This window comes from Oncorhynchus mykiss, chromosome 7 (genome assembly GCF_013265735.2).
Source record: "Oncorhynchus mykiss isolate Arlee chromosome 7, USDA_OmykA_1.1, whole genome shotgun sequence".
In the NCBI taxonomy this organism is placed as follows: Eukaryota; Metazoa; Chordata; class Actinopteri; order Salmoniformes; family Salmonidae; genus Oncorhynchus; species Oncorhynchus mykiss.
In genome coordinates this window covers 42983205-43004795 of record NC_048571.1, presented here as the reverse complement: position 1 = coordinate 43004795, position 21591 = coordinate 42983205, and the positions used below count along the sequence as shown (strand labels likewise).

General features: G+C 41.9%; 3 protein-coding genes across 6 annotated transcripts in view; 2 read left to right on the top strand and 1 right to left on the bottom strand.

Annotated features, from left to right (window-relative positions):
* Positions 1 to 1482, top strand: part of LOC110527807 (hepatocyte growth factor-like protein) — a 24503-nt gene extending 23021 nt beyond the window's left edge. The window contains exons 17-18 of the mRNA XM_036983284.1: positions 731 to 873; positions 1103 to 1482. Coding sequence (XP_036839179.1) covers positions 731 to 873; positions 1103 to 1264 — 305 coding nt within the window. The 3' untranslated portion in view covers positions 1265 to 1482. The remainder of the gene's footprint in view (positions 1 to 730; positions 874 to 1102) is intronic.
* A 1536-nt stretch (positions 1483 to 3018) lies between these two features.
* On the top strand, positions 3019 to 13349 carry LOC110527805 (high mobility group protein HMGI-C). Of its 2 annotated transcripts, none has more exons than XM_036983279.1 (6): positions 3019 to 3156; positions 5226 to 5443; positions 6603 to 6686; positions 8503 to 8553; positions 8913 to 8951; positions 9609 to 13349. In XM_036983279.1, the coding sequence occupies exons 2-6, from the start codon at positions 5336 to 5338 to the stop codon at positions 9702 to 9704; spliced, it is 378 nt and encodes a 125-aa protein (XP_036839174.1). In that variant the 5' UTR covers positions 3019 to 3156; positions 5226 to 5335; the 3' UTR covers positions 9705 to 13349. The 2 variants fall into 2 exon arrangements, with proteins under 2 accessions (XP_036839174.1, XP_036839173.1); XM_036983278.1 differs by having other exon boundaries at positions 3062 to 3407.
* An 82-nt stretch (positions 13350 to 13431) lies between these two features.
* Positions 13432 to 19136, bottom strand: LOC110527804 (uncharacterized protein C3orf18). 3 transcript variants are annotated; one of them, XM_036983276.1, is made up of 7 exons: positions 19013 to 19136; positions 18811 to 18908; positions 17737 to 18200; positions 16083 to 16578; positions 15910 to 15935; positions 15552 to 15678; positions 13432 to 14296 (listed from the first exon to the last, which is right to left on the bottom strand). In XM_036983276.1, the coding sequence occupies exons 4-7, from the start codon at positions 16371 to 16373 to the stop codon at positions 14216 to 14218; spliced, it is 525 nt and encodes a 174-aa protein (XP_036839171.1). In that variant the 5' UTR covers positions 16374 to 16578; positions 17737 to 18200; positions 18811 to 18908; positions 19013 to 19136; the 3' UTR covers positions 13432 to 14215. The 3 variants fall into 3 exon arrangements, with proteins under 3 accessions (XP_036839171.1, XP_036839170.1, XP_036839172.1); XM_036983275.1 differs by having other exon boundaries at positions 17737 to 18908; XM_036983277.1 differs by having other exon boundaries at positions 16083 to 18908.
* Positions 19137 to 21591: the final 2455 nt, after the last annotated feature.

Genomic DNA, 21591 nt, shown 5'->3' with positions numbered 1-21591 from the left:
CTCATAATTGTAACAGGACAATATCATTTAGTCACATTCCTCCATATTCATCTTTATCCTTCCTTTTACAGATGTAGGCTCTTCATTGGACCACCCTGTTGGAGGAGAACCTTCCTGCGATGCAGGAGATCTAAAACGTGTAGTGAATTTTGAGGTTTAAAAAGGCTTTTGAAGTTTGTAATGTCAAAATTTCAGACTTGATTTTCACTTACGAAAAAGATCTATCAACCCGTTCAAAAATGTCAGTGAATTATAATCCACATAATAATTCAGATTTCCTGTTGCTGCAGGATTATTTTCCTTGCTGTAGAGCACTGGCTCAAATTAAGATCTTGCATCTGTATTACCCTCATCTGCACATTTTTTTCCCTGTTGTACTCTTTATACCTTTCCTTCATAAAGTCCTTTATATGTCACCATCCTGTGGCTGCATTACGACCAGGGCCCTGAGTTGTCCCAGGTCAGATGATGTGGTCAGGAAAACCTGAGGCCCTAATGTATGACATAATGTTTCTTTAGGTATCTTTTGCTGCCCTTGAAGTAGTATCTGTTTTACTGATGTGTCATGTAAATGAGACAGCTTTTCAGATCCTGGACCAACAGATGGTGTTGTTATTTCCAGTATCACTCAGCATATGCCCACCTCTCTCTCATTATCTCGTTCTCTCCACACCCCCCCCCCCCCCCCCCCCCCCCTCTCTCTCTTTTACTGTTTCTCTTACTTTCTCAGGCACTTCTACAGATGACTCTGTGCTCAATGTGGCTCAAATACCAGTTATAAGCAACAAGGACTGTAACAAATACTTTCGGGGTCGTGTTCGGGAGAACGAGATGTGCACCAACTCCTTCCAGGGCGGGGTGGGTGCCTGTGAGGTAGGTTTGGGTCGGGTGTGTTTGTGAGGGGGAGGATTAGTCTATGTGGAGCGTGGTTTATTTCTATGAGAGAGAATGAGGTTTATGGTGTGTGAGAGTGAAACTGTTTGATCTTTTAGGAAATTCATTCTGTGACATACAGCACAAACGCATGCGTTAAGATACGATATGTCCTGTCACTGTGTGAGAAGGATCTGACAGTGATATGTTATACCCACCCGACCCCTAGAGAGACTATGGGGGACCTCTGGCCTGTCAGAACAGTGACTGCTGGGTGCTGGAAGGCGTGATCATCCCCATGAGGCGCTGTGGACACCCAGGCCAGCCCAGCATCTTCATCCGCGTCTCCATCTATGTGGACTGGATTAAGAAGGTCATGGAGATGGCTTAGTAACAGATACAGTATGTCACCAACCAGTGACTGGCCCTATGTTCTAATGGACAACTTTCAACCCCTCTACCCATAGCGCACAATCCACAACGGCCTAATTGTTATCCGTGACCATCTACATAGAATTGTTGTAATATCTGTCATTATGTCCATAATACTCTGTTGTTGTGTAGTATTCTATGTTGTTATGACACAAATATAAGATGTAAATAACCCTGTTTTCCCTCGTCTGTAGTCTGTGTAATCAAGCCCATTATGAACCTTTTGGATCAGAACGAAATATCCATAATAGCCCTGATCTTTTGTGGTGATTAGATGATTAGATTATCGGACATTACATATTGAACCGTGGCAGTGACCTCCGGATGTCCTTGTGAAGCACATGCCTCCTTAACCTCATGCTTCCCAAAAGCGCTCCCACACCCTTCACTAAAACTGCTGACCACCAAAACCCTTCACTCCCCTCCCCCCAATCAAAATACCTTCTTTGCCCCCCAGCCTCTAAAGAAATCCCTCCGCTGCCTGTCTTTTGATGCCTGCCCCCACGTCCAAAGACATGCCTTTGTGCCTTATACAGAACTGAATGCGCTGCACATTCTTTCTGGTTCTATAGGAGGATTTTTGTAACTCGGTCCTGATGAGCCCACGGAATTCAGCTTAAATAAACCTCAAGATCAGAGTCCAACGGAATCTCAGACACACCAGCCTGCAGAGGGGCAGTGAACTAACTCTTTCTCTCTTTCTCTCAATTCAATTTCAATTCAATCTAAGGGGCTTTATTGGCATGGGAAACATATGTTTACATTGCCAAAGCAAGTGAAATAAACAAAAGGGAAATAAACCAATGCAAAATGTACAGTAGACATTACACTTACATGCTCTCTTCCTCTCTCTAACACACACACACACGGACACACACACACACTGACACACGCACACTTTAGCTTTCTTCTTATTACACGCAAACAAATGTAGATACTCACTCACAAATCTGCATATCCACGTACAGTATTCACAAATACACACATACCCATTTACACAAAGAACTAAACGAGAATTGAACAGCACACAGTACTTGTGTATTGTGGTTCAACAAATTACACCATCAAACGAATGCTGGCTTTGGTCAGTTTCAGTGGCAGTTTGGCAATTCATAGTGCTCACTTTCATGAAATTCTGTTTATAATAGATGACTAATCAAATACTCATATGACTTATGGTTCTCGTTTATAATGCAGATTAGGGTAGACTAAATGGTTTATAAATGAGTAACAAAGTAGCACTTAAAAAATCTCCAGTCATGCCTTCTGACTACATTTTATTCCAGACCTTTTCATTGCTATTGATCATATACATGTGAATAGGCCTACATCAGTTTTGTTTTGATCAAGCTTACAGCCTTTTTTTGGTCACATGGGCTTTTATTTTCTCTCAATGTGTTTTGTCTTCATAGCTGGAGGTAATTCATTGTTATTCTCAATCACTCTTACTTTTTCACATGTATAAAGTACTGCATTTTCATACTGCATATGAGTGGTTTCAGGAAGCATTGAAGAGTTGCCATTCGTTTTCAACATAGGCCTGTTTGTAGAGAATTCTATGAGAATTCATAGGCCTATTTGCAGAGAATTCCTGCTGTATGTTCATGCTACTGCAAATGTATGATCTGCAGAATCTAGAACTAGTGTAGCCTATATGATGCCTACCACTCACATGTGGGTGGTCCACTGAGCAAGGGGCGTGTTCGACTGTTTCACCCCTCCTACCCCCACCGCTCTCCTGGAGCATGCTTTAATAGAGAAAGTATGCAATGTTCATATATGCTGCAGCTCCAACCCCCATCAAACTTCAACTGGGGTATTCGTGACCAAACGGGGATACGGCAGACAAACGTAAGGGATCACACACAAACAGAGTGAGATAGAGGAAAGGAGGGAGGGGAAGAGGGAGAGAAAGAAAGAGGGAAGAAAGTAAGGAGGCAGTGTCAGTTTATTCCAAGGTAAACTTTATTAAAGGCGACTGTCTGTAATAGAAGGACATTTTAAGAATAATATACACACTGAATAGTAGGCTAAACTGTCCTGCAATTCCATTGCGGTTTTTATTAAGTAGGCTGACAGGAAAACCAACTGGTGGGAGCAAGGTAGGTGAAACACTTATTTTACCTTTCCCATTGTTTCATTTTCTACAATAACATTGTTGCTATTTTGTCATTTTTCAATCTGATGAATGGGTTACAATCGTGCACTCAGATCACTAAGATCAGATCAAGTAAAATGGTTACCGCAAACAAACTGCTGTCATTCGATCTGATTCGATATGGTTTGCTCTCTCCCTGCATCATCTGTAGCTTGCTTTAAACACATGGCTTTCGCCTTTCGCACCGGTTGTAAGGTAACAGGAACGACTCCATACAGAATATGTAGGCCTAATAATTATGTAGAATTCATGAAATATCCTAATTAAACATTTATTGACGATGCCGTGTTGGACTACTAGGCTAGCTAAGCTATAACAGATGCACATGAACTAAGAGTTGACTTTTGTCTGGCGTGATCTACCGTGCTTTTAAATGTCCTGCTCCATTGGACACCATACCACTGCTCTAACCTAAAGGCTATGTTATGGTGGTAAGTGGCGCCGTTTCGGTCAACTAGACCAAATCTGTTTAATATCCAAAGTGAAAGTTTAAAAGGAGGAGATGTGACAACTTGAATGAAGTCTGCTGCGACACATTTTGGTCGTTTTAAAAGAATGCACAGAATGTGGTTTTATGGTTGCAATTACCGCCCATATGGAAAAGATACATTCAGTCCTTGTTCACTGCCAAAAACGTAGTTAAACGAATCGTCTCCCGCTATGCAAAAGTATTTGTTCATATAGCCCACTTCACGTGTGTTTAGAAACATTGTAGCCTACTCCTGCTGATAGACACAATTCCAGCTCCCAACTTCCTGCTTTGATGCAGCTGTTGGTAAAGAACGCAATAGTGTTAGCAATGCAACACAGAGGATAGGTCTTATTTATTTTGTATTTTTTTGTTTATTGGTCTGTGCATGACCTTGAGCTTGACATTTTGATTCTGCTCTACACTTTTCCATGGGATAATCAGTCAAAATGAACAACAAAATTAAGGAATTAAGGAATGAAAGACAGTTACTATTATTATTCAAATCAATTGCGTGTGTAATTTACTCTCTCTACTCTGCATTTAGAGTGTAAATTAGTTTTGAGTTATTAGTGAAATGAACAAAAGTAGCTACTCCGTGTAGCCGCAAAATATTTAGCACTGAATTTTTGCCTCCAATATCTGTATACAAAGTGCAGACGAGACTTGATTTGATTTGGAAGGCTATATTTGAGGCCTATCTGAGCTCAAGTGACGAGTACAAAGTAACTGAGAAGCCCATGTTGAAAGCACAAAATACTCACATCCTCTTAATTAACAAATGTGCAAACATGCACGCATATAGCCTATATATACAGCTACACAGACATGGACTACCAATGGTATCCAATAGGAACCGGTAGGGACTGGATATAGAATGGGTTAGATCTCAACATTGGATGGGATATTGAGTTGTGAATATCTTTGCTACTTATAGTTACTGCAGACTGAGCTCATGTATCCCCCACCTATGCCAAACCCCTGTCTGTGTCCAGTGAACCTGTTATGGCCGTTGCCAAGGCTTATATTAAGCAGTTCTCACGCTGCTCTGTGACTGCCTGCAAGACGAAAGCAGTGTGGTCTTTCATTATAATTTTATGAGGTGCAGAGAGAAAGGGGGGGAAGCGTGTTTGTATTAACGTGTCCAGCACCCAATCGCATTGGTACATACACAGATTATGCACGATAGTATGCACATGTATAGTATAAACTGTATACCTTTTTCAGTAGGCCTACTAGAAAAATGTTGCGCAACAGAGACTAGCTAACCTGAAGCCCCCTTTTACTTCCCAGGTACCAATCACGGCTAAGTCTGCCCCTCCCTAACCCTCTCCCCTGAGGCCTGAGCTCTGGGCATCCAAGCCCACACCCCCATTTCACTTCGCTGGTGGACAGACACAGGGATGAGCAACAGTGGGACCAAGGAGCCGTCACCACAGCCAGGAGTGGCCCAATCACCTGCCTCCACACCTCCACGCAGGGGCCGGGGACGCCCACGGAAACAACAGCAGGTTGGATCACCACAGCATCCTCCACATCAACACCACCATACACTCATTACACTGTATAGGACTCTATATTACGCAATAACATTACAACTGTACCATCGAGAGTATCCTGGTTGCATCACTTCCTGGTATGGCAACTGCTCGGCCTCCGACCGCAGGGCACTACAAAGGGTAGTGCGTACGGCCTATTACATCAGTGGGGCCAAGCTTTCTGCCATCCAGGACCTTTATACCAGGCGGTGTCAGAGGAAGGCCCTAAAATTTGTCAAAGACTCCAGCCACCCAAGTCATAGAGTGCTTTCTCTTCTACCGCATGGCAAGCGGTACTGGAGCTACAAGTCTAGGTCCAAAAGGCTTCTTAACAGCTTATACCCCCAAGCCATCCTGAACAGCTAATCAAATGACTACCCAGACTATTTGCATTGCCCCCCCCCCCCCCCACCCACCCACCTCTACCTACATGTACATATTACTGTAGCACAACTGCTGCTCTTTAACTATTTATCTTTATTTACATTTTTTACTTTTCAATTTTTTACTCAAGACTTATTTTTTTTACCTGCATTGTTGGTTAAGGGCTTGTAAGTAAGCGTTTCACTGTAAGGTCTACCTGTTGTATTCGGCATGTGACAAATACAATTTGATTTGAAACTGAAATAACTCAAATGCTCATTTTAACAGCTGTGTTGTGGTGTGGTGTGGTGTGGAGTACGGCTGCTTTTGCTGTGGATAGAGTCAGAGTACCAACCGTATGGCAGTTCCTTATTTTGCTGTGGATAGAGTCAGAGTACCAACCGTATGGCAGTTCCTTATTTTGCTGTGGATAGAGTCAGAGTGACAACCGTATGGCAGTTCCTTATTTTGCTGTGGATAGAGTCAGAGTACCAACCGTATGGCAGTTCCTTATTTTGCTGTGGATAGAGTCAGAGTACCAACCGTATGGCAGTTCCTTATTTTGCTGTGGATAGAGTCAGAGTGACAACCGTATTGCAGTTCCTTATTTTGCTGTGGATAGAGTCAGAGTACCAACCGTATGGCAGTTCCTTATTTTGCTGTGGATAGAGTCAGAGTACCAACCGTATGGCAGTTCCTTATTTTGCTGTGGATAGAGTCAGAGTACCAACCGTATGGCAGTTCCTTATTTTGCTCTTGCTCTCCCCAGGAGCCCACTGGCCCCCCAACCCCAAAGAGACCCAGAGGACGACCCAGAGGAAGCAAGAACAAGGGGCCTCGTGCCACCCCCAAGGTAAGATCAACCTCTCATGTTCATGTACAGTGCCTTGCGAAAGTATTCGGCCCCCTTGAACTTTGCGACCTTTTGCCACATTTCAGGCTTCAAACATAAAGATATAAAACTGTATTTATTTGTGAAGAATCAACAACAAGTGGGACACAATCATGAAGTGGAACGACATTTATTGGATATTTCAAACTTTTTTAACAAATCAAAAACTGAAAAATTGGGCGTGCAAAATTATTCAGCCCCTTTACTTTCAGTGCAGCAAACTCTCTCCAGAAGTTCAGTGAGGATCTCTGAATGATCCAATGTTGACCTAAATGACTAATGATGATAAATACAATCCACCTGTGTGTAATCAAGTCTCCGTATAAATGCACCTGCACTGTGATAGTCTCTGAGGTCCGTTAAAAGCGCAGAGAGCATCATGAAGAACAAGGAACACACCAGGCAGGTCCGAGCTACTGTTGTGAAGAAGTTTAAAGCCGGATTTGGATACAAAAAGATTTCCCAAGCTTTAAACATCCCAAGGAGCACTGTGCAAGCGATAATATTGAAATGGAAGGAGTATCAGACCACTGCAAATCTACCAAGACCTGGCCGTCCCTCTAAACTTTCAGCTCATGCAAGAGAAGACTGATCAGAGATGCAGCCAAGAGGCCCATGATCACTCTGGATGAACTGCAGAGATCTACAGCTGAGGTGGGAGACTCTGTCCATAGGACAACAATCAGTCGTATATTGCACAAATCTGGCCTTTATGGAAGAGTGGCAAGAAGAAAGCCATTTCTTAAAGATATCCATAAAAAGTGTAGTTTAAAGTTTGCCACAAGCCACCTGGGAGACACACCAAACATGTGGAAGAAGGTGCTCTGGTCAGATGAAACCAAAATTGAACTTTTTGGCAACAATGCAAAACGTTATGTTTGGCGTAAAAGCAACACAGCTGAACACACCATCCCCATTGTCAAACATGGTGGTGTCAGCATCATGGTTTGGGCCTGCTTTTCTTCAGCAGGGACAGTGAAGATGGTTAAAATTGATGGGAAGATGGATGGAGCCAAATACAGGACCATTCTGGAAGAAAACCTGCGTCTGCAAAAGACCTGAGACTGGGACGGAGATTTGTCTTCCAACAAGACAACGATCCAAAACATAAAGCAAAATCTACAATGGAATGGTTCAAAAATAAACATATCCAGGTGTTAGAATGGCCAAGTCAAAGTCCAGACCTGAATCCAATCGAGAATCTGTGGAAAGAACTGAAAACTGCTGTTCACAAATGCTCTCCATCCAACCTCACTGAGCTCGAGCTGTTTTGCAAGGAGGAATGGGAAAAAATGTCAGTCTCTCGATGTGCAAAACTGATAGAGACATACCCCAAGCGACTTACAGCTGTAATCGCAGCAAAAGGTGGCGCTACAAAGTACTAAATTAAGGGGGCTGAATAATTTTGCACGCCCAATTTTTCAGTTTTTGATTTGTTAAAAAAGTTTGAAATATCCAATAAATGTTGTTCCACTTCATGATTGTGTCCCACTTGTTGTTGATTCTTCACAAAAAAATACAGTTTTATATCTTTATGTTTGAAGCCTGAAATGTGGCAAAAGGTTGCAAAGTTCAAGGGGGCCGAATACTTTCGCAAGGCACTGTATATAGTTATTATGAAATATTCAATACAAAATAAAGTGTCAAACTAGGCACAGGAGCTGAACAGAAAATACTGATTGCAACAATACGGTTGTGAGTAGACATGGCCTTATGTCTATATATAAAAAAAACAATACAATATTCTCTGCTTTATCCTCCATCCTTTCTGTGTCAGGAAGTAGAGCCAGTCGGGGAGAGAAGACCTCGGGGCCGGCCAAGGAAATGGGTATGGGCCTAACATACACACTCACTCATGCACACGAATGTAATGAGACATATATCTCAAATGTCTCTAGACTCCTATCTCTCTTCATAATCTGGGGATGTACAACTCCAGTCCTTACGGGCAGTAGGGCCCTCTGTTTTTCCTGACTGATGTCATTGATTGACAGGAGGAGCGTCCCCCTCACCTGGTGTCCTAGGTCTAAATCAGCCACTGATTACAAGATAAACATAGCACCCCCCCCCCCCCCCCCCCCCTTCACAATTGAAGTTGTCCACCTCTGAGCTATGCGATGGAGAGTTTTACTGATTCGTTGAATGTTTTATCTCGTCACCTTCTGTCACTTTTATTCTTCTCCACAGCCCCAGAAAGTAGTTCAAGAGGTGATCCAGGAACAGCAGGTAAGAGATATTGTTAGTACAGCATGATAGGTCATATTATGTTTTTTTTTTTCTCCTAACAATGTTTCCTCTTACCTATTGTACTTGAGCGCTACTTTCATGGAGGTGCATATAGGCCTGAGCTAAGGCGGAGTGCACGAGACACTTCCGTTCATACAGCACCTTCTTTCTGAGAATCAACAGATTACACCAACAGCTTGCACAAAAAGAGGCCAACGTCACTCAACACCCTCATCCATCTTATCACAGTTTTCACTGCAGAGGCGAGTTTCAAAGAAGTTAAAACACATTAAGAACTGAAACCGTTAAGACTCCATCTTTCAGACACAGACATGAGAAGGGGAAGAATGAGTCAATGCTGAGAGGGGAAACCTGATATAACTGCTCTCTTCCCCTGTCGTCTTGGTTTCCTGACATAACCGTCTTCTCCCTAGCATTTCTTGGTCTCACAGCCAGACCTATTTCCCCACATCACTCATCTACACACTCATACAAGTACATCATTACACACACACACGCACACACGCACACACGCACACACGCACACACACACACACACACACACACACACACACACACACACACACACACACACACACACACACACACACACACACACACACACACTAATGTCTGTATGTTTGTGTCTTGTCACAGAGTCCTTCAGAAGAAACTGAGGGCCCCTCACAGTCTCTGTCCGCTGAGGCTTCGCCATCTCAGGCTCCAGCCCAGGAAGTGGCAGAGGGGGAGTAGACAATGTGCCACAAAACTACCTCAAGGTTTGGGCAGAGACAAAGAGGTGTACAATCTAACCTCCATTGTCATGAGGATTCCAAAAACAACAGATAATAGCCCTGCTTTGTAGAACAGTAGGCCTGATGGTGGTATTGTGACTGGAGTCTGTCCAGCACTGAGGCTGGGTCAATGATGGACATAGCTTTGGTCAGTTGATTGATTACTTAGGATTCGGTCAGTGGGTGGGGCTGTTCACTGATTGGTTGACGTGTGCGTGTGCATGCGTGCGTGTGTGTATGCGTTTGTGGTGTTAATGGTGGGGAGGGTTTAAAAATACAAATAAAAGATGCAGTTGCTGTCATCAAATGTGACTGACATTTCAAAACACATTACCTGGACAAAATTCATGACCCATTTGACCCTATTGTCACACAGGAGCTCGGCTCAAACGTAATTGTCTGTCCTGATTGTGAAGAAACACAGGGATATTTTGTTAGATATACGTTGGAATGGGAATACATGATCGTGAACAGAATTCAGAAGTCTGAACTCAACAGTGACATGACTTCACATCACACATCAGGTTTTGTTTTTACTACATTGCTCTAACCACACTCAATAAAACCTTAGGGGGCCATACTTGCGAACGTTAGAACAAGTTTTTGTTCAAGCTTAAGCATCTGCCAATTTAAATTGTTGACATAGTTGGATATGATCAAATGCTACACGTTGGCTGTTCCCATTAAATAACCTGGCACATTTAGCCCTATGCTAACCTCACCAGGTGGCAGTGATTATTTCCTGTAACAAATCCTGCATCTGCCTATCAAAGATCTTAAACTTTTTCTACACAAACCAATGGCATTTCTTAAAATATATGCCCAGAGGGATATATTTAAACCTCCTGGTGGAGCGCTGTTCTGGCACTGGCAGCACTACACCCCATGAGTAGCAGTAGCCTACGTGTCGGTCTGCAAGAGGGACACCAAAAAGTTCCTCATTAAAGATATTTGTAAATCTTAATTTACAAGGTTCTGGCTGCACTACACACTATCACAATAAATGTCATTCTTTCATTTCAAAGGAAAAAACATTATCTCCCCTGGGATTCAAGCTTGCCGCAAACGGCAAATGGTACCAGGAACCAGGCTGGCGACACTGTGAGCTAATTGTCCACTTGAGGTTGCTTGTGTTGATCCAGCAACTTTGAATAGCAGATCCTGCCATTTGACTTCTGTTAAGGGCGCTTCCATGGACAAGTGTTGGATAATGTCCAAATACGTATTTTGATTAGCTGATACAGAATTTCAACCAGATATAAATACACATATATACAGCCACCTGGTGAGCTTAGCATGTGTCAGGTTATGTAATGGGAACAGCTAACATGTAGCCTTTGATCACGTACAACTACATCAACGATTTTAATTGGCTGATGCTTAAACTAAAACTTCAACCTGTTCTATTGTTCACAAGTATGGCCCCCGGGTATTGTTTGACTTAATATGGCTATGTGCATAGCTATTCAGGTGTGATTCATGTGTTATTCTACTCAGTTATGATATTATTCCATTTTTATTGTGTATTTCTGATCTGTTTTTGACATTCACAATATTACTTGACACACATAAACCTCATTAAGACCATAACTCACCTCAGTTCCTTTGCCTTTCAGTCTACCTCAGTCACAGAAAAGCAGAGAACTCTTTATAGCCTCTCCCCATACCAAAAAAAACAAACAAAGACACACACACACACACACACACACACACACACACACACACACACACACCTACTCAGGACAATCCCATACACACTGTACCCACTAGCCTCACACTCTCACTTCCACTTCCATGCTGACTGACTCTTTAAGCGGGTCCCAGCAGCAGCCTTTAGTGGTAATGCTCTGATGAAATATCTGAGATAAGACTTGGGTCTAGATTCTATCAGATCCGTGCTAGATTCACATTGCGGTTGTTTTTGGAGGTGGAACTGCGTTGGAGCTGTCAAATCCACAAGCGGCTCCCTGAGTTACCTTATCGCGGACACTGCCATTAGATGGAACGAAACCACACCCGACATTATATCCAACAGATCTATCATGGATCATTTCTATCATGGATAGAGCCTACACTTTCTATCGCCTTTTTGGGCTAACGCAGGGATAGGGATAATAAGGAAGGGAAGGGTTGGTGACACACATGATTAGTTAGCTCCTACCGTAGTAATACTGGACCTCTAACACTGCCAAAACATCCCCTATGCGGATGTCGGCTAACGTGGGGTAACACTCGATCTGATTGAATCGAGGCCTTGGTCTATCTACCTGGGTTCAAAATGACCCAATATTTTACTGTTTACTGTAGTTGGTTACTTACTCATGACTTTCTTTTTTATTGTTTTATCACGACCTCTGTGAGCCCTTACATTTTTCCCTCTCTTCACTTTTTACGTAAGATACCATGCGATCATTACTTCATTTCAAGCTTTCACTTTCACACTACAGATGTGTTGCATTAACAATCCTAACATTAGTTGAACTGATGTCAGTGAAGTGACGTGAAATAGTGAGTTAACACTTTGTTTTGGATCTTACTGTAATGTATTTCTGGAGTGCGTGGACTTATCCACGTGCAATCTTTTTCTAGGGAAGGTTCAAGCGTTTAGTTTTCTGTCAGTTGCAAGTTAGTATGTCTGTGAGTCTTTTCCAACCTATACTTTTTCTCTTGTTACTTCACCTCTTTGGATGGCATCACTGTTTGCGCTGTGGACTACCTCTGAAACTAGTCTGCTTTGGCCCTCAGAGGGGTGACTGGCTGGTTTTAGCTTTGCTTGTCCCCTGCAGTCTTACCATAGCTATGGGACAACTATATCAGAGGTCCACTCACCTCACTTTGTCCGTAACAGCATACTGTATATAGATGTAGGATCTTAATTTTATCATATTTTTGTTGCTGAGATTTTTTCCTGCACTGCAAACTTGTAGTATATGAGATTGAAAAAGGCTTCTAAGGTTGTGAATTCCACTTTGAAATTTCAGACTTGATTTGCCCTAATGAAAAATGTATCAAACCTTACAAAAATGTAATCCACATAATAATTCACATTTCTTGTTGCTGCAGGATTATGTTTCTGCTGTAGCAAACTGGATCAAATTAAGATCCTACATCTGTAGGTAAATAAACCCAAAGTACTGTACTATGATGTCAGTAAGAGTGCCTCCTAACCTAACCACAGTCATACCTCAGCAATGTCAGGATAGCCACTATCTATATTTTAATCACAGTGTTGCTCTAAATGAGCTGACTGATATTGATATATTCAGTATAAATATTTTAGGAGTTTATTTCATGTACTTGTTGTTATGCTTTATGTATGAGTTTAAAAAAAATATTGAATAGAGTAGTTAGGTTTTCTTATCTTGTAACATCTCCAGTTGTAATCTTTTTTTGTGTTTGCGATCGATGAAAAGGTCTCCCTTTTTTATTTTAGTCTTTCATATATTGTTTGATTTATTTTAGATTTCAATCCATTTGAACTTGAATACACAACTCAAATGGCTGTTTTCTAATTTGACTCTGATCTGTCTCGCTTCATTGTGTGTTTGCATGAGTTTAGAGGTGCTACTTGGTCTTTCTGTTACCAATAAAAAGGTTCACATATGTTTGTTTGTCATGTGTTCATCAAACAATTGTAGCACAATAAGTGGTCGTCAAAATACTGTGGTTTAAATACTCTGTTTTAGTGTATAGAAACCAATGCAGCTGCTTTATTACTTGTTATCGAGGAAACACACTACTAGTAATACTCTGATGGCAAATGGAGAGTTCCCATAGAGGCGTAAGTGCTGAAGGACACATTTTGGACGTGTGTGGGTACATTACAGTATAGTAGTGTACACTAGGTGGGTTACAGTTCCCCAGGAATTGTCCTGCAGCAGTAATAGTTCTCCAGATGTCCTGATTTCTAGTTTTCCAACGTGCAGAACGTCCAAGTCTCTAATCCACCACCATTATGGAAGCAGTTCAACATTGAGCATAATCCGTTTTATAGGGAGTCACTTGTCCAATGTGGTTGTCTACATTTAGCAGCAAAATACAAAGGTGTGGAAAATAAATAATACATTCGAGACAACGTTCTCATTAGAGAAGGAGGTGGGAGCTCCAGCAATTCTGCCACCAATATCACTAGAACTGCAGAGAAAGACAGCGATCCCACAATGCACCACACTTGGAAGTATTTGTGCAACCAATAACAACCAGTGCAAAATCATTACTCGCATCGTTTCCCCATAATTCCCAACTCAGTCACTGACGACAAGTTATAAACTGTAGACAATGAAAATAAGACTACGCCCACAACTAAAACATCAGAATTCCCTTATAGCCCACCCTGAAAAAAAACATACACCAAACATCAGTCTGTTTCCATGGCCTTCAATCCAGTTTTCCTTTTTTTTTCCCTGAGCGACAGATCTCTATGATGGGACAGCTTGTCCCCAGTCCCCTCTCATGCATGGAAGAGTGCTGTTATGCATTGAGAACGTTGGCTACGTCTGTGAAGACCAGGCGACTGGGCCTCTGCGTCGTCCCCTGGGAGGTTGTGAGAGTCTACAGGAGGTGGGGTGGGGGCAAAATGGTATAACTGTGAGACATGAGACACCATGTTATTTTGTACTGCCATGGTCATAAGCAGTCACATCAACTGTTTTGTATTAATATTTTGTAGCCAATGAATAATGAATCTGCCCCTGCTATGACTGCTTATTACATCTGTTTAGTGATGTAGCGTTAGGAACAAAGAAAGAAAGGGGTGGAAAGTGAATCGATTACTTATATATATATATATATATATATATACTTACAGTACCAGTCAAAACTTTGGACACACCTACTCATTCAAGGGTTTTTATTTGTACTATTTTCTAAATTGTAGAGTAATAGTGAAAACATCAAAACTATGAAATAACACATATGGAAATCATGTAGTAACCAGAAAAGTGTTATACAAATCAAAATATATTTTATATCTTGGATTCTTCAAATTAGCCACCCTTTGCCTTGATGACAGCTTTGCACACTCTTGGCATTCTCTCAACCAGCTTCATGAGGTAGTCACCTGGAATGCATTTCAATTAACAAGGTATGCCTTGTTAAAAGATCATTTGTGGAATTTATTTCCATAATAAGTTTGAGCCAATCAGTTGTGTTGTGACAAGCACTATTTGGTAAAATACCAAGTCCATATTATGGCAAGAACAGCTCAAATAAGCAAAGAGAAACAACAGTCCATCATTACTTTCAGACATGAAGGTCAGTCAATCCGGAAGATTTCAAGAACTTTGAAAGTTTCTTCAAGTGCAGTCGCAAAAACCATCAAGCGCTATGATGAAACTGACTTTCATGAGGATCGCCACAGGCAAGGAAGGCCCAGAGTTCATTAGAGTTACCGGCCTCAGAAATTGCAGCCCAAATAAATGCTTCACAGAGTTCAAGTAACAGACACATCTCAACATCAACTGTTCAGAGGAGACTGCATGGCCTTCATGGTTGAATTGCTGCAAAGAAACCACTACTAAAGGATACCAATAAGAAGAAGAGACCTGCTTGGGCCCAGAAACACGAACAATGGACATTGGTCTGATGAGTCCAAATGTGCGATTTTTGGTTCCAACCTCCGGATATAATATAATATAACTGTAGATCAGTGAACAATAGATCGCTGCCGGCGATTCAAGATGAGTCTGAACATAATGGAACCGCTAAGACTTCTGTGTATCATCGCAGCTCTACAGTAGATTATCAGTATCATTGAACATGGGAGTGCAGCCGCAGCATTGCTTCAGGCTTGTAGTGTATATAGTACCTTGTTATTGGATCCTGTGAGGTTGCCGTCCCGGTTGTGGTCCAGTAGTTCCTGTTCCAGGTCATCCTGTTCCTCTGCAGGGTCAAAGTTATACATGGGCATCAGCTGGTGCCTCAGCTTCTCCAGTCTGGGCGGTGAACACAGGGCAGAAGGCAGAGGGGGAACGAAAAGGTTAGAAAAATCTATCTCGTATTGAAACGTTTAATGAAATGTGAGAAACACACATTACTGAGAGTCAATGCTATGATTATTTGAATATGCATGAAGGACAGCCCTCCCTTTCACAAATCCGGCTGATAACTTGAACTGCTAACTCTTATATAATGAACTACTTTGCAATTCAAGTTAATGTCCTCACCTCTTCCGTTTCCTGATATACAACATCTGGGATGGGAGACATGGTGGGGCACAGGGAGACACATTGTTAATTAGATAAAAGGGGCAAAAGCGACTCGTTCACACTGTCATGACAAACAGACATATTTTGTGGGCATGGAAACTAGGTAGTGAATAAAGTGATTGCTGTCTTACCATGACCAATGCCAGGCCAATTACAGTGATGATGCCAAAGGGCACCAGCACCATGCCCATCCCCGCGCCTTCTAACGCCACCTCTGGCAGCTTGGTGGCGTTGTAGCTTGTCTCGTTGGTTGTTGTTATAGTAATGGTACTGGTCATGAGTGTTGTTCTGGATGCGGTGACATTGTCCCGTTCCATCCGTGCGTCCGTGGTAACGGCGAGGAGGGAGGTCATGGAGGTGGGGGTCATGCTGGAGACAGTGGAGAGAAAGCTAGCGGTGGTTTTGGCCATGGTCGAATCCATGGTTTCAGCTGAGATTAAACAACCGAGGAATGTAGAGAGCTGTCTTGTTGTGTTCCACTGCTGTGGGTGTCTCAATGTGTCTATTTTCTGTATCTCAGTCACCCATGTGTGTCACAACAGCCACAGGTTGTCTCTCTCTGGACTGAGGTATACTGAAGCTTTGGGAATGCATTGAGCACACCAGAACACACTCTACAGGCAGAACCTGAAACGGATAATTTTACACCTTCAGATCAGAAAACAAACAGACATATTATGCACACTACAATAGCATATCATATGGCTCTGGTTTGGTTGGAGGTTGGTTTTGGGTGTGTGTGTGTGTGTGTGTATGGCAGGCCACAAACATCCTTCCTTCCGCAAACGGTTTGGAAAGAGTGGGAAGAGGTTTAGGTGGGTAGCATGTTTGAGGTCTGAGGGACACATTTGTCAAACAGGAGGGGATTTTCATTCTGATTATATAAATAAAGGCAAAGCCTCTGGTCACCTGCCGAAATTAGTCAGGTGTGCATCTTGATCTAAAATGACGAAACAATCTGCCACCAAGATGCATCATCCATAACTACTAAACTAAATGCAAAATAATCGTGTCTGTTTGTCACAGTGCTCATGACATGACTAGAATTTCGCTACGTAAAAGTATGTGTTTGTAGAAGTAGGTAAAAGCATATACGTCCCCACCCCTGATTCCATCAGATTGAACCCGACAGGGCAGCAGGTAGTGTTGTGGGCAGGATGTGGGCATCAGAAGCAGAGAAAACGGTGTCAGAACAAAGCAGATACAATACAGAGGAAAACAAACCCCCAGACATGGATCTATATAGACTTTATAAAGGGCTTGTGAAGGCTTCATTAAGCCTTCATAAGATATAATTAGAGGGTTAATGTAATGAAATGCTGAATTATGCCATGTATATTGTTGGCCGATAGTATGGCAGACATGCCTGGCAGACATGGCACCCTACTATAGTGTCACACAAACCGTGAAAACAAAGACACATGAGCCATCCCGGGTCCCGCCCCCCTCAGAATGCAGCCTGCCTGCATGCCAGTCTGTTCACCAAATGAGGAACATGTGCAGTGCAAGCTCTCAACCAATCAAAACCAAGAGCAAAGTCTCAGCCTTTGTCACTGTCCAATTAGAGATCAAATACAGTGCAAAGACAGTCAACATAAAATGTTCATAATGTAACATGTTTATCTCTTAGTCTTATTCACACCATGGAATGTTGTTGCACAGTGATCATTCCTCTGTAAGCCAATGAGTATAAATAAATAAAGGCTTTTAATCCTGCCAACGTGACATGCAAGCTCGCCTTAAATGCCCTCCCAGATTAGGGGTATATGTTATGTCAGTACCTACCTTTCGTCGATGTGGTAGGAGAAGCACTATTTTTTTTTAAATATTTAAAAGGAGCCGTAGGAGGCAACAAGATAGAGGAGGCGTAATATCTTAAGGAGAAGGAACGTTTCCCCCTCTCTACACCTCCTCCTCTTCTGCTTCTCCCTGCTCCTCAGCAGTAACGCAGGCAGCTGCTCCACTGACTGAGGGGCTGTTTACATGGGAAACACATTCGTTCTCACCGCTGCTCCACTCCATACAAAGCAACCCAACCCCTGGCTGCTTCCAAAGGATTCTCTGTCGATCTCTCCTTGCTTCCTTAGACCTGTTCCCCTACCTTGCCCCTTGTTGTGTTTCATATAACAGTAGAAGCTCCAGGGATTCTGCAACCATAGCCCTGTGATCCAAAGCCCCCTTCCCTCCTGTGATAGGTCGGATGGGGTGTAAGCGGCAGCTGCCGTTGGCTCGCCGAGCTGTCCATCTGGCTTTAGGGATGAGAATGGGATTTATTGGTTGGGCAGACCAGATGCTATCAGACAGAGGGGGTGGCTGGCCTTGGAAATGTAACCCTTTGATGAATATCCTCTAAAAAGGCAAGGGACTGGAGATTCTCAGTGAGGCCAAGGTGCTTTCACTCAAGCCCTTTTCATTCATATAGTAAGTACCTTAAGGTTGTACAGATGTTTTGTTGTTGTCATTTTAAGAAATCATACATATGAATTACTATATTTACATCAAAAGTCAATCAGTCAGCATACAAGGTAGTAATGGCCACATCGTTATATGAATTCAAATATAAACATCTGCATGCTTCAAGACCAACATTGAAAGCAATTGTCTTGTTTTATCAACATGCATGATCAAAACCGGTGAAGCATGATGTTCATAACAGTAACCTACACTGTCAACCCTGACCAATATAATGTTGCCTATTCATGTTTGCCTTCTTTGATTCACTTAGCTCATCTTGAAGGAGCCTCCAGTCATCATGTTCCCAAATTCTGGGAAGAAAATGTTCTGCTTTTAATGGTAAAAAGGTTATTTGTTCAACCTTATCCAGCAAGATAAAATCAAAAGAGACTAATCTACTCTTACCTTCATAATCGAAGCTTCCTTCTCCATCTTTATCTGCCTCCATCATTTGCTCTGCCTCTAACTCATTCAGTGGTTCTCCTACATTCATCAACACATACCTGCAAATAGAGGTGGTTTGTTACTGATTCTAAAAGTTATTTAAGTACATATTGGGGAAGAACAGTCTGCAAGCCATAGTTGCTGTAGGTATTGTTAGGCTTACTTCAGGGTATTCCACTCGATATATCCCTCGGCCTCTTTCTCAAAACCCTTGAAAGCAGCTCGTAGCACAGCATGTTGGCCCCTCGCGCTTTCATGAACCAATACCATCAAAGCCAGGAAGCTCTCACGGTTAAAAGTACCTTTTCCTGTGATGACACAAAAACAGGTGATAAGGGAGATATTACCACTGGCTATATACAGCTGTGTATAGGAAACCAAATGAGAATTTGACAGCCTTAGTTATACAATTTCTTTGGATGCATTTTGAATAAATAAAAATAAAGAGGAAAGTTAAGGATGTCTTTAACGTTGTTAGTGGAATCAATATGTATCCTTACTGGGTGGTTGGTATTTATTGGTGGTACGGAATGTATTACATTCCTAAAGACAGAGATGAACTAAAGACAGAGATAAACTAATTGCCTAGACCTGAGTACTAGTATTTTACAAGTGAATCCCAGTGAAACACTGACATCTAGTGATGAATCTTCACAGAAAAAGTTAATCACTCATCTGTGTGAGAAGAACAGCACCATTTGATAAAATTTCATACAAGAATTTGACAGTGGAATACAAGCATTGTCGACTTTTTTTCGTCCGATATACAAGTTAATTGTACAATACAGCATATCATTACTATGGTAGATAACATTGTATTAGTCAAATAAATAGTTAGTAAGATTATATATTATGCACATAAAACATATCAATGGTCACGTTAAAATGAAGGCCATATTGTGAACAATATGCTCACCATCTTTGTCCACATCTTTGGCCATCTGAAGGAGCTCTCTCTTGGTGGGATTGATTCCCATTCAACTCATCAGTCGCTCCAGCTCCTGTGTCTTCACTGTTCCATTTCCTTCCTCATCAAACATCTCGAAAACACTTTTATACTCAGTGATCTGTTCTTGTATTAGAGAAGAAAAAAAAGACTGAATAAGAATAACTTTTGATGGAACTGAGTAAAGTTCAATCATCCAAATATATTATGTCATGTAGGCCTGTAAATAACGCACTCAGATTAAGAAGTACAAAGAAAGTACTTAACTACTAAATGTTTACGCTCATGTCCAAGGCCAAAGGTCAGTTTTAAAGAAAATGTAATACATATAAAATATGAGCCCATGTTGACAAATTGTAGAATCCTACAAATTATAGAAAAATAGATGAATTCTTCCAAAAGGTTTACTCGCCATTTTGTTTGGTGCTAGAGAAATTGACAGGAGATGTACACCGACACGATTCGTAGTGAGACTAAATCTACCTTTTTTTTATTACTCAATAACCTCTGTTACCCTTTCCCCAGGGTTAGTTGTATAAGGAGACCTTTTATGGTACTGTATATAGAGGATGGGTTTACACTTTTTCCAAGAGATATCTATTCTGTACTTGCTGGAACTACAGTGCCATGAGATTCACATACATCTGTTAAATATGACTGATTTCTGGCATGTCATTTGTCAATATAAATCCTTTTGATAATACAAATTAAACATAAATATGATTAGTATATAGTATATATATTACAGCCTTAGTCTAAAATGGATTAAATAGTCCCCCCCCCCCCCCCCCATCAATCTACACATAATGACAAAGCAAAAACAGTTTTAAAAAAAACTTCAATATTACATTTACATAAGTATTCAGACACTATACTCAGTACTTTGTTGAAGCACATTTGGCAGTGATTATAGCCCTGAGTCTTATTCGGTATGACACTACAAGCTTGGCACACCTGTATTTAGGGGAGTTTCTCCCATTCTTCTCTGCATATGCTCTCAAAGTTGGATGGGGAGCGTCGCTGCACAGCTATTTTCAGGTCTCCCCAGAGATGTTAGATCAGGTTCAAGTCTGGGCTCTGGCTGGGCCACTCAAGGACATTCAGAGACTTGTCCCGAAGCCACTCCTGTGTTGTCTTGGCTGTGTGCTTAGGGTCGTTGTCCTGTTGGAAGGTGAGCCTTCACCACAATCTGAGGTCCTGCGGTCTCTGAAGCAAGTTTTCATCAAGGATCTCTCTGTAGTAGTGAGAGTCCTTTAGGTGCCTTTTGGCAAACTCCAAGCAGGCTGTCATGTGCCTTTTTACTGGGGAGTGGGAGTCTTTTCAGCAGGTGCTTTGCAGTCCCGAGTGAATCTCTTTAGTACAACCTTAGAGCCAAAGGTTATTTCTAATAGCGCAGAGGAGTTCAATTCAACGAAAGAAGCACCATAGGGAACATTTAGAAATTGCTACCAGTGCATGGGGATTCACAGTCATCACCAGTAAGAAAAAGCCTTAAGCTCATGGATCCTTTGGTCAGAACATGTTTCTGCCTTGGTTTTATTTTAGCAACAGATTTTAGATATGAAAAAGGGCTTAAGTTTTTTTTACCAGTCTAGAACACTTTTAAAAATATATAAATACCCAGCAGATACACAAACACTGTCCAAAACTAATCCTGGGTAGGAGATCTGTTCATAACTAAGTAACCTTGCACAAGCCTGTCTCTGTAGTGTGAGGCAGCTTGATGTACAAGTACAGCCCCTGGACAGGATGCTAGTTTATTGCAGTGCCTTACACTCAATCTATCTCCTGAATGC

Bases quoted from the DNA above. Each gene is read 5' to 3' on its own strand.
- LOC110527804 (XM_036983277.1), bottom strand. From the start codon at position 16,373: ATGGATTCGACCATGGCCAAAACCACCGCTAGCTTTCTCTCCACTGTC. The intron at 15,936-16,082 runs GTAAGACAGCAA...CTCCCATCCCAG, and splicing joins TTGGCCTGGCATTGGTCATG to ATGTTGTATATCAGGAAACG. The intron at 15,679-15,909 runs GTGAGGACATTA...TTCACCGCCCAG, and splicing joins TATATCAGGAAACGGAAGAG to ACTGGAGAAGCTGAGGCACC.
- LOC110527805 (XM_036983279.1), top strand. From the start codon at position 5,336: ATGAGCAACAGTGGGACCAAGGAGCCGTCACCACAGCCAGGAGTGGCC. The intron at 5,444-6,602 runs GTTGGATCACCA...TGCTCTCCCCAG, and splicing joins GCCCACGGAAACAACAGCAG to GAGCCCACTGGCCCCCCAAC. The intron at 6,687-8,502 runs GTAAGATCAACC...TTTCTGTGTCAG, and splicing joins GGCCTCGTGCCACCCCCAAG to GAAGTAGAGCCAGTCGGGGA.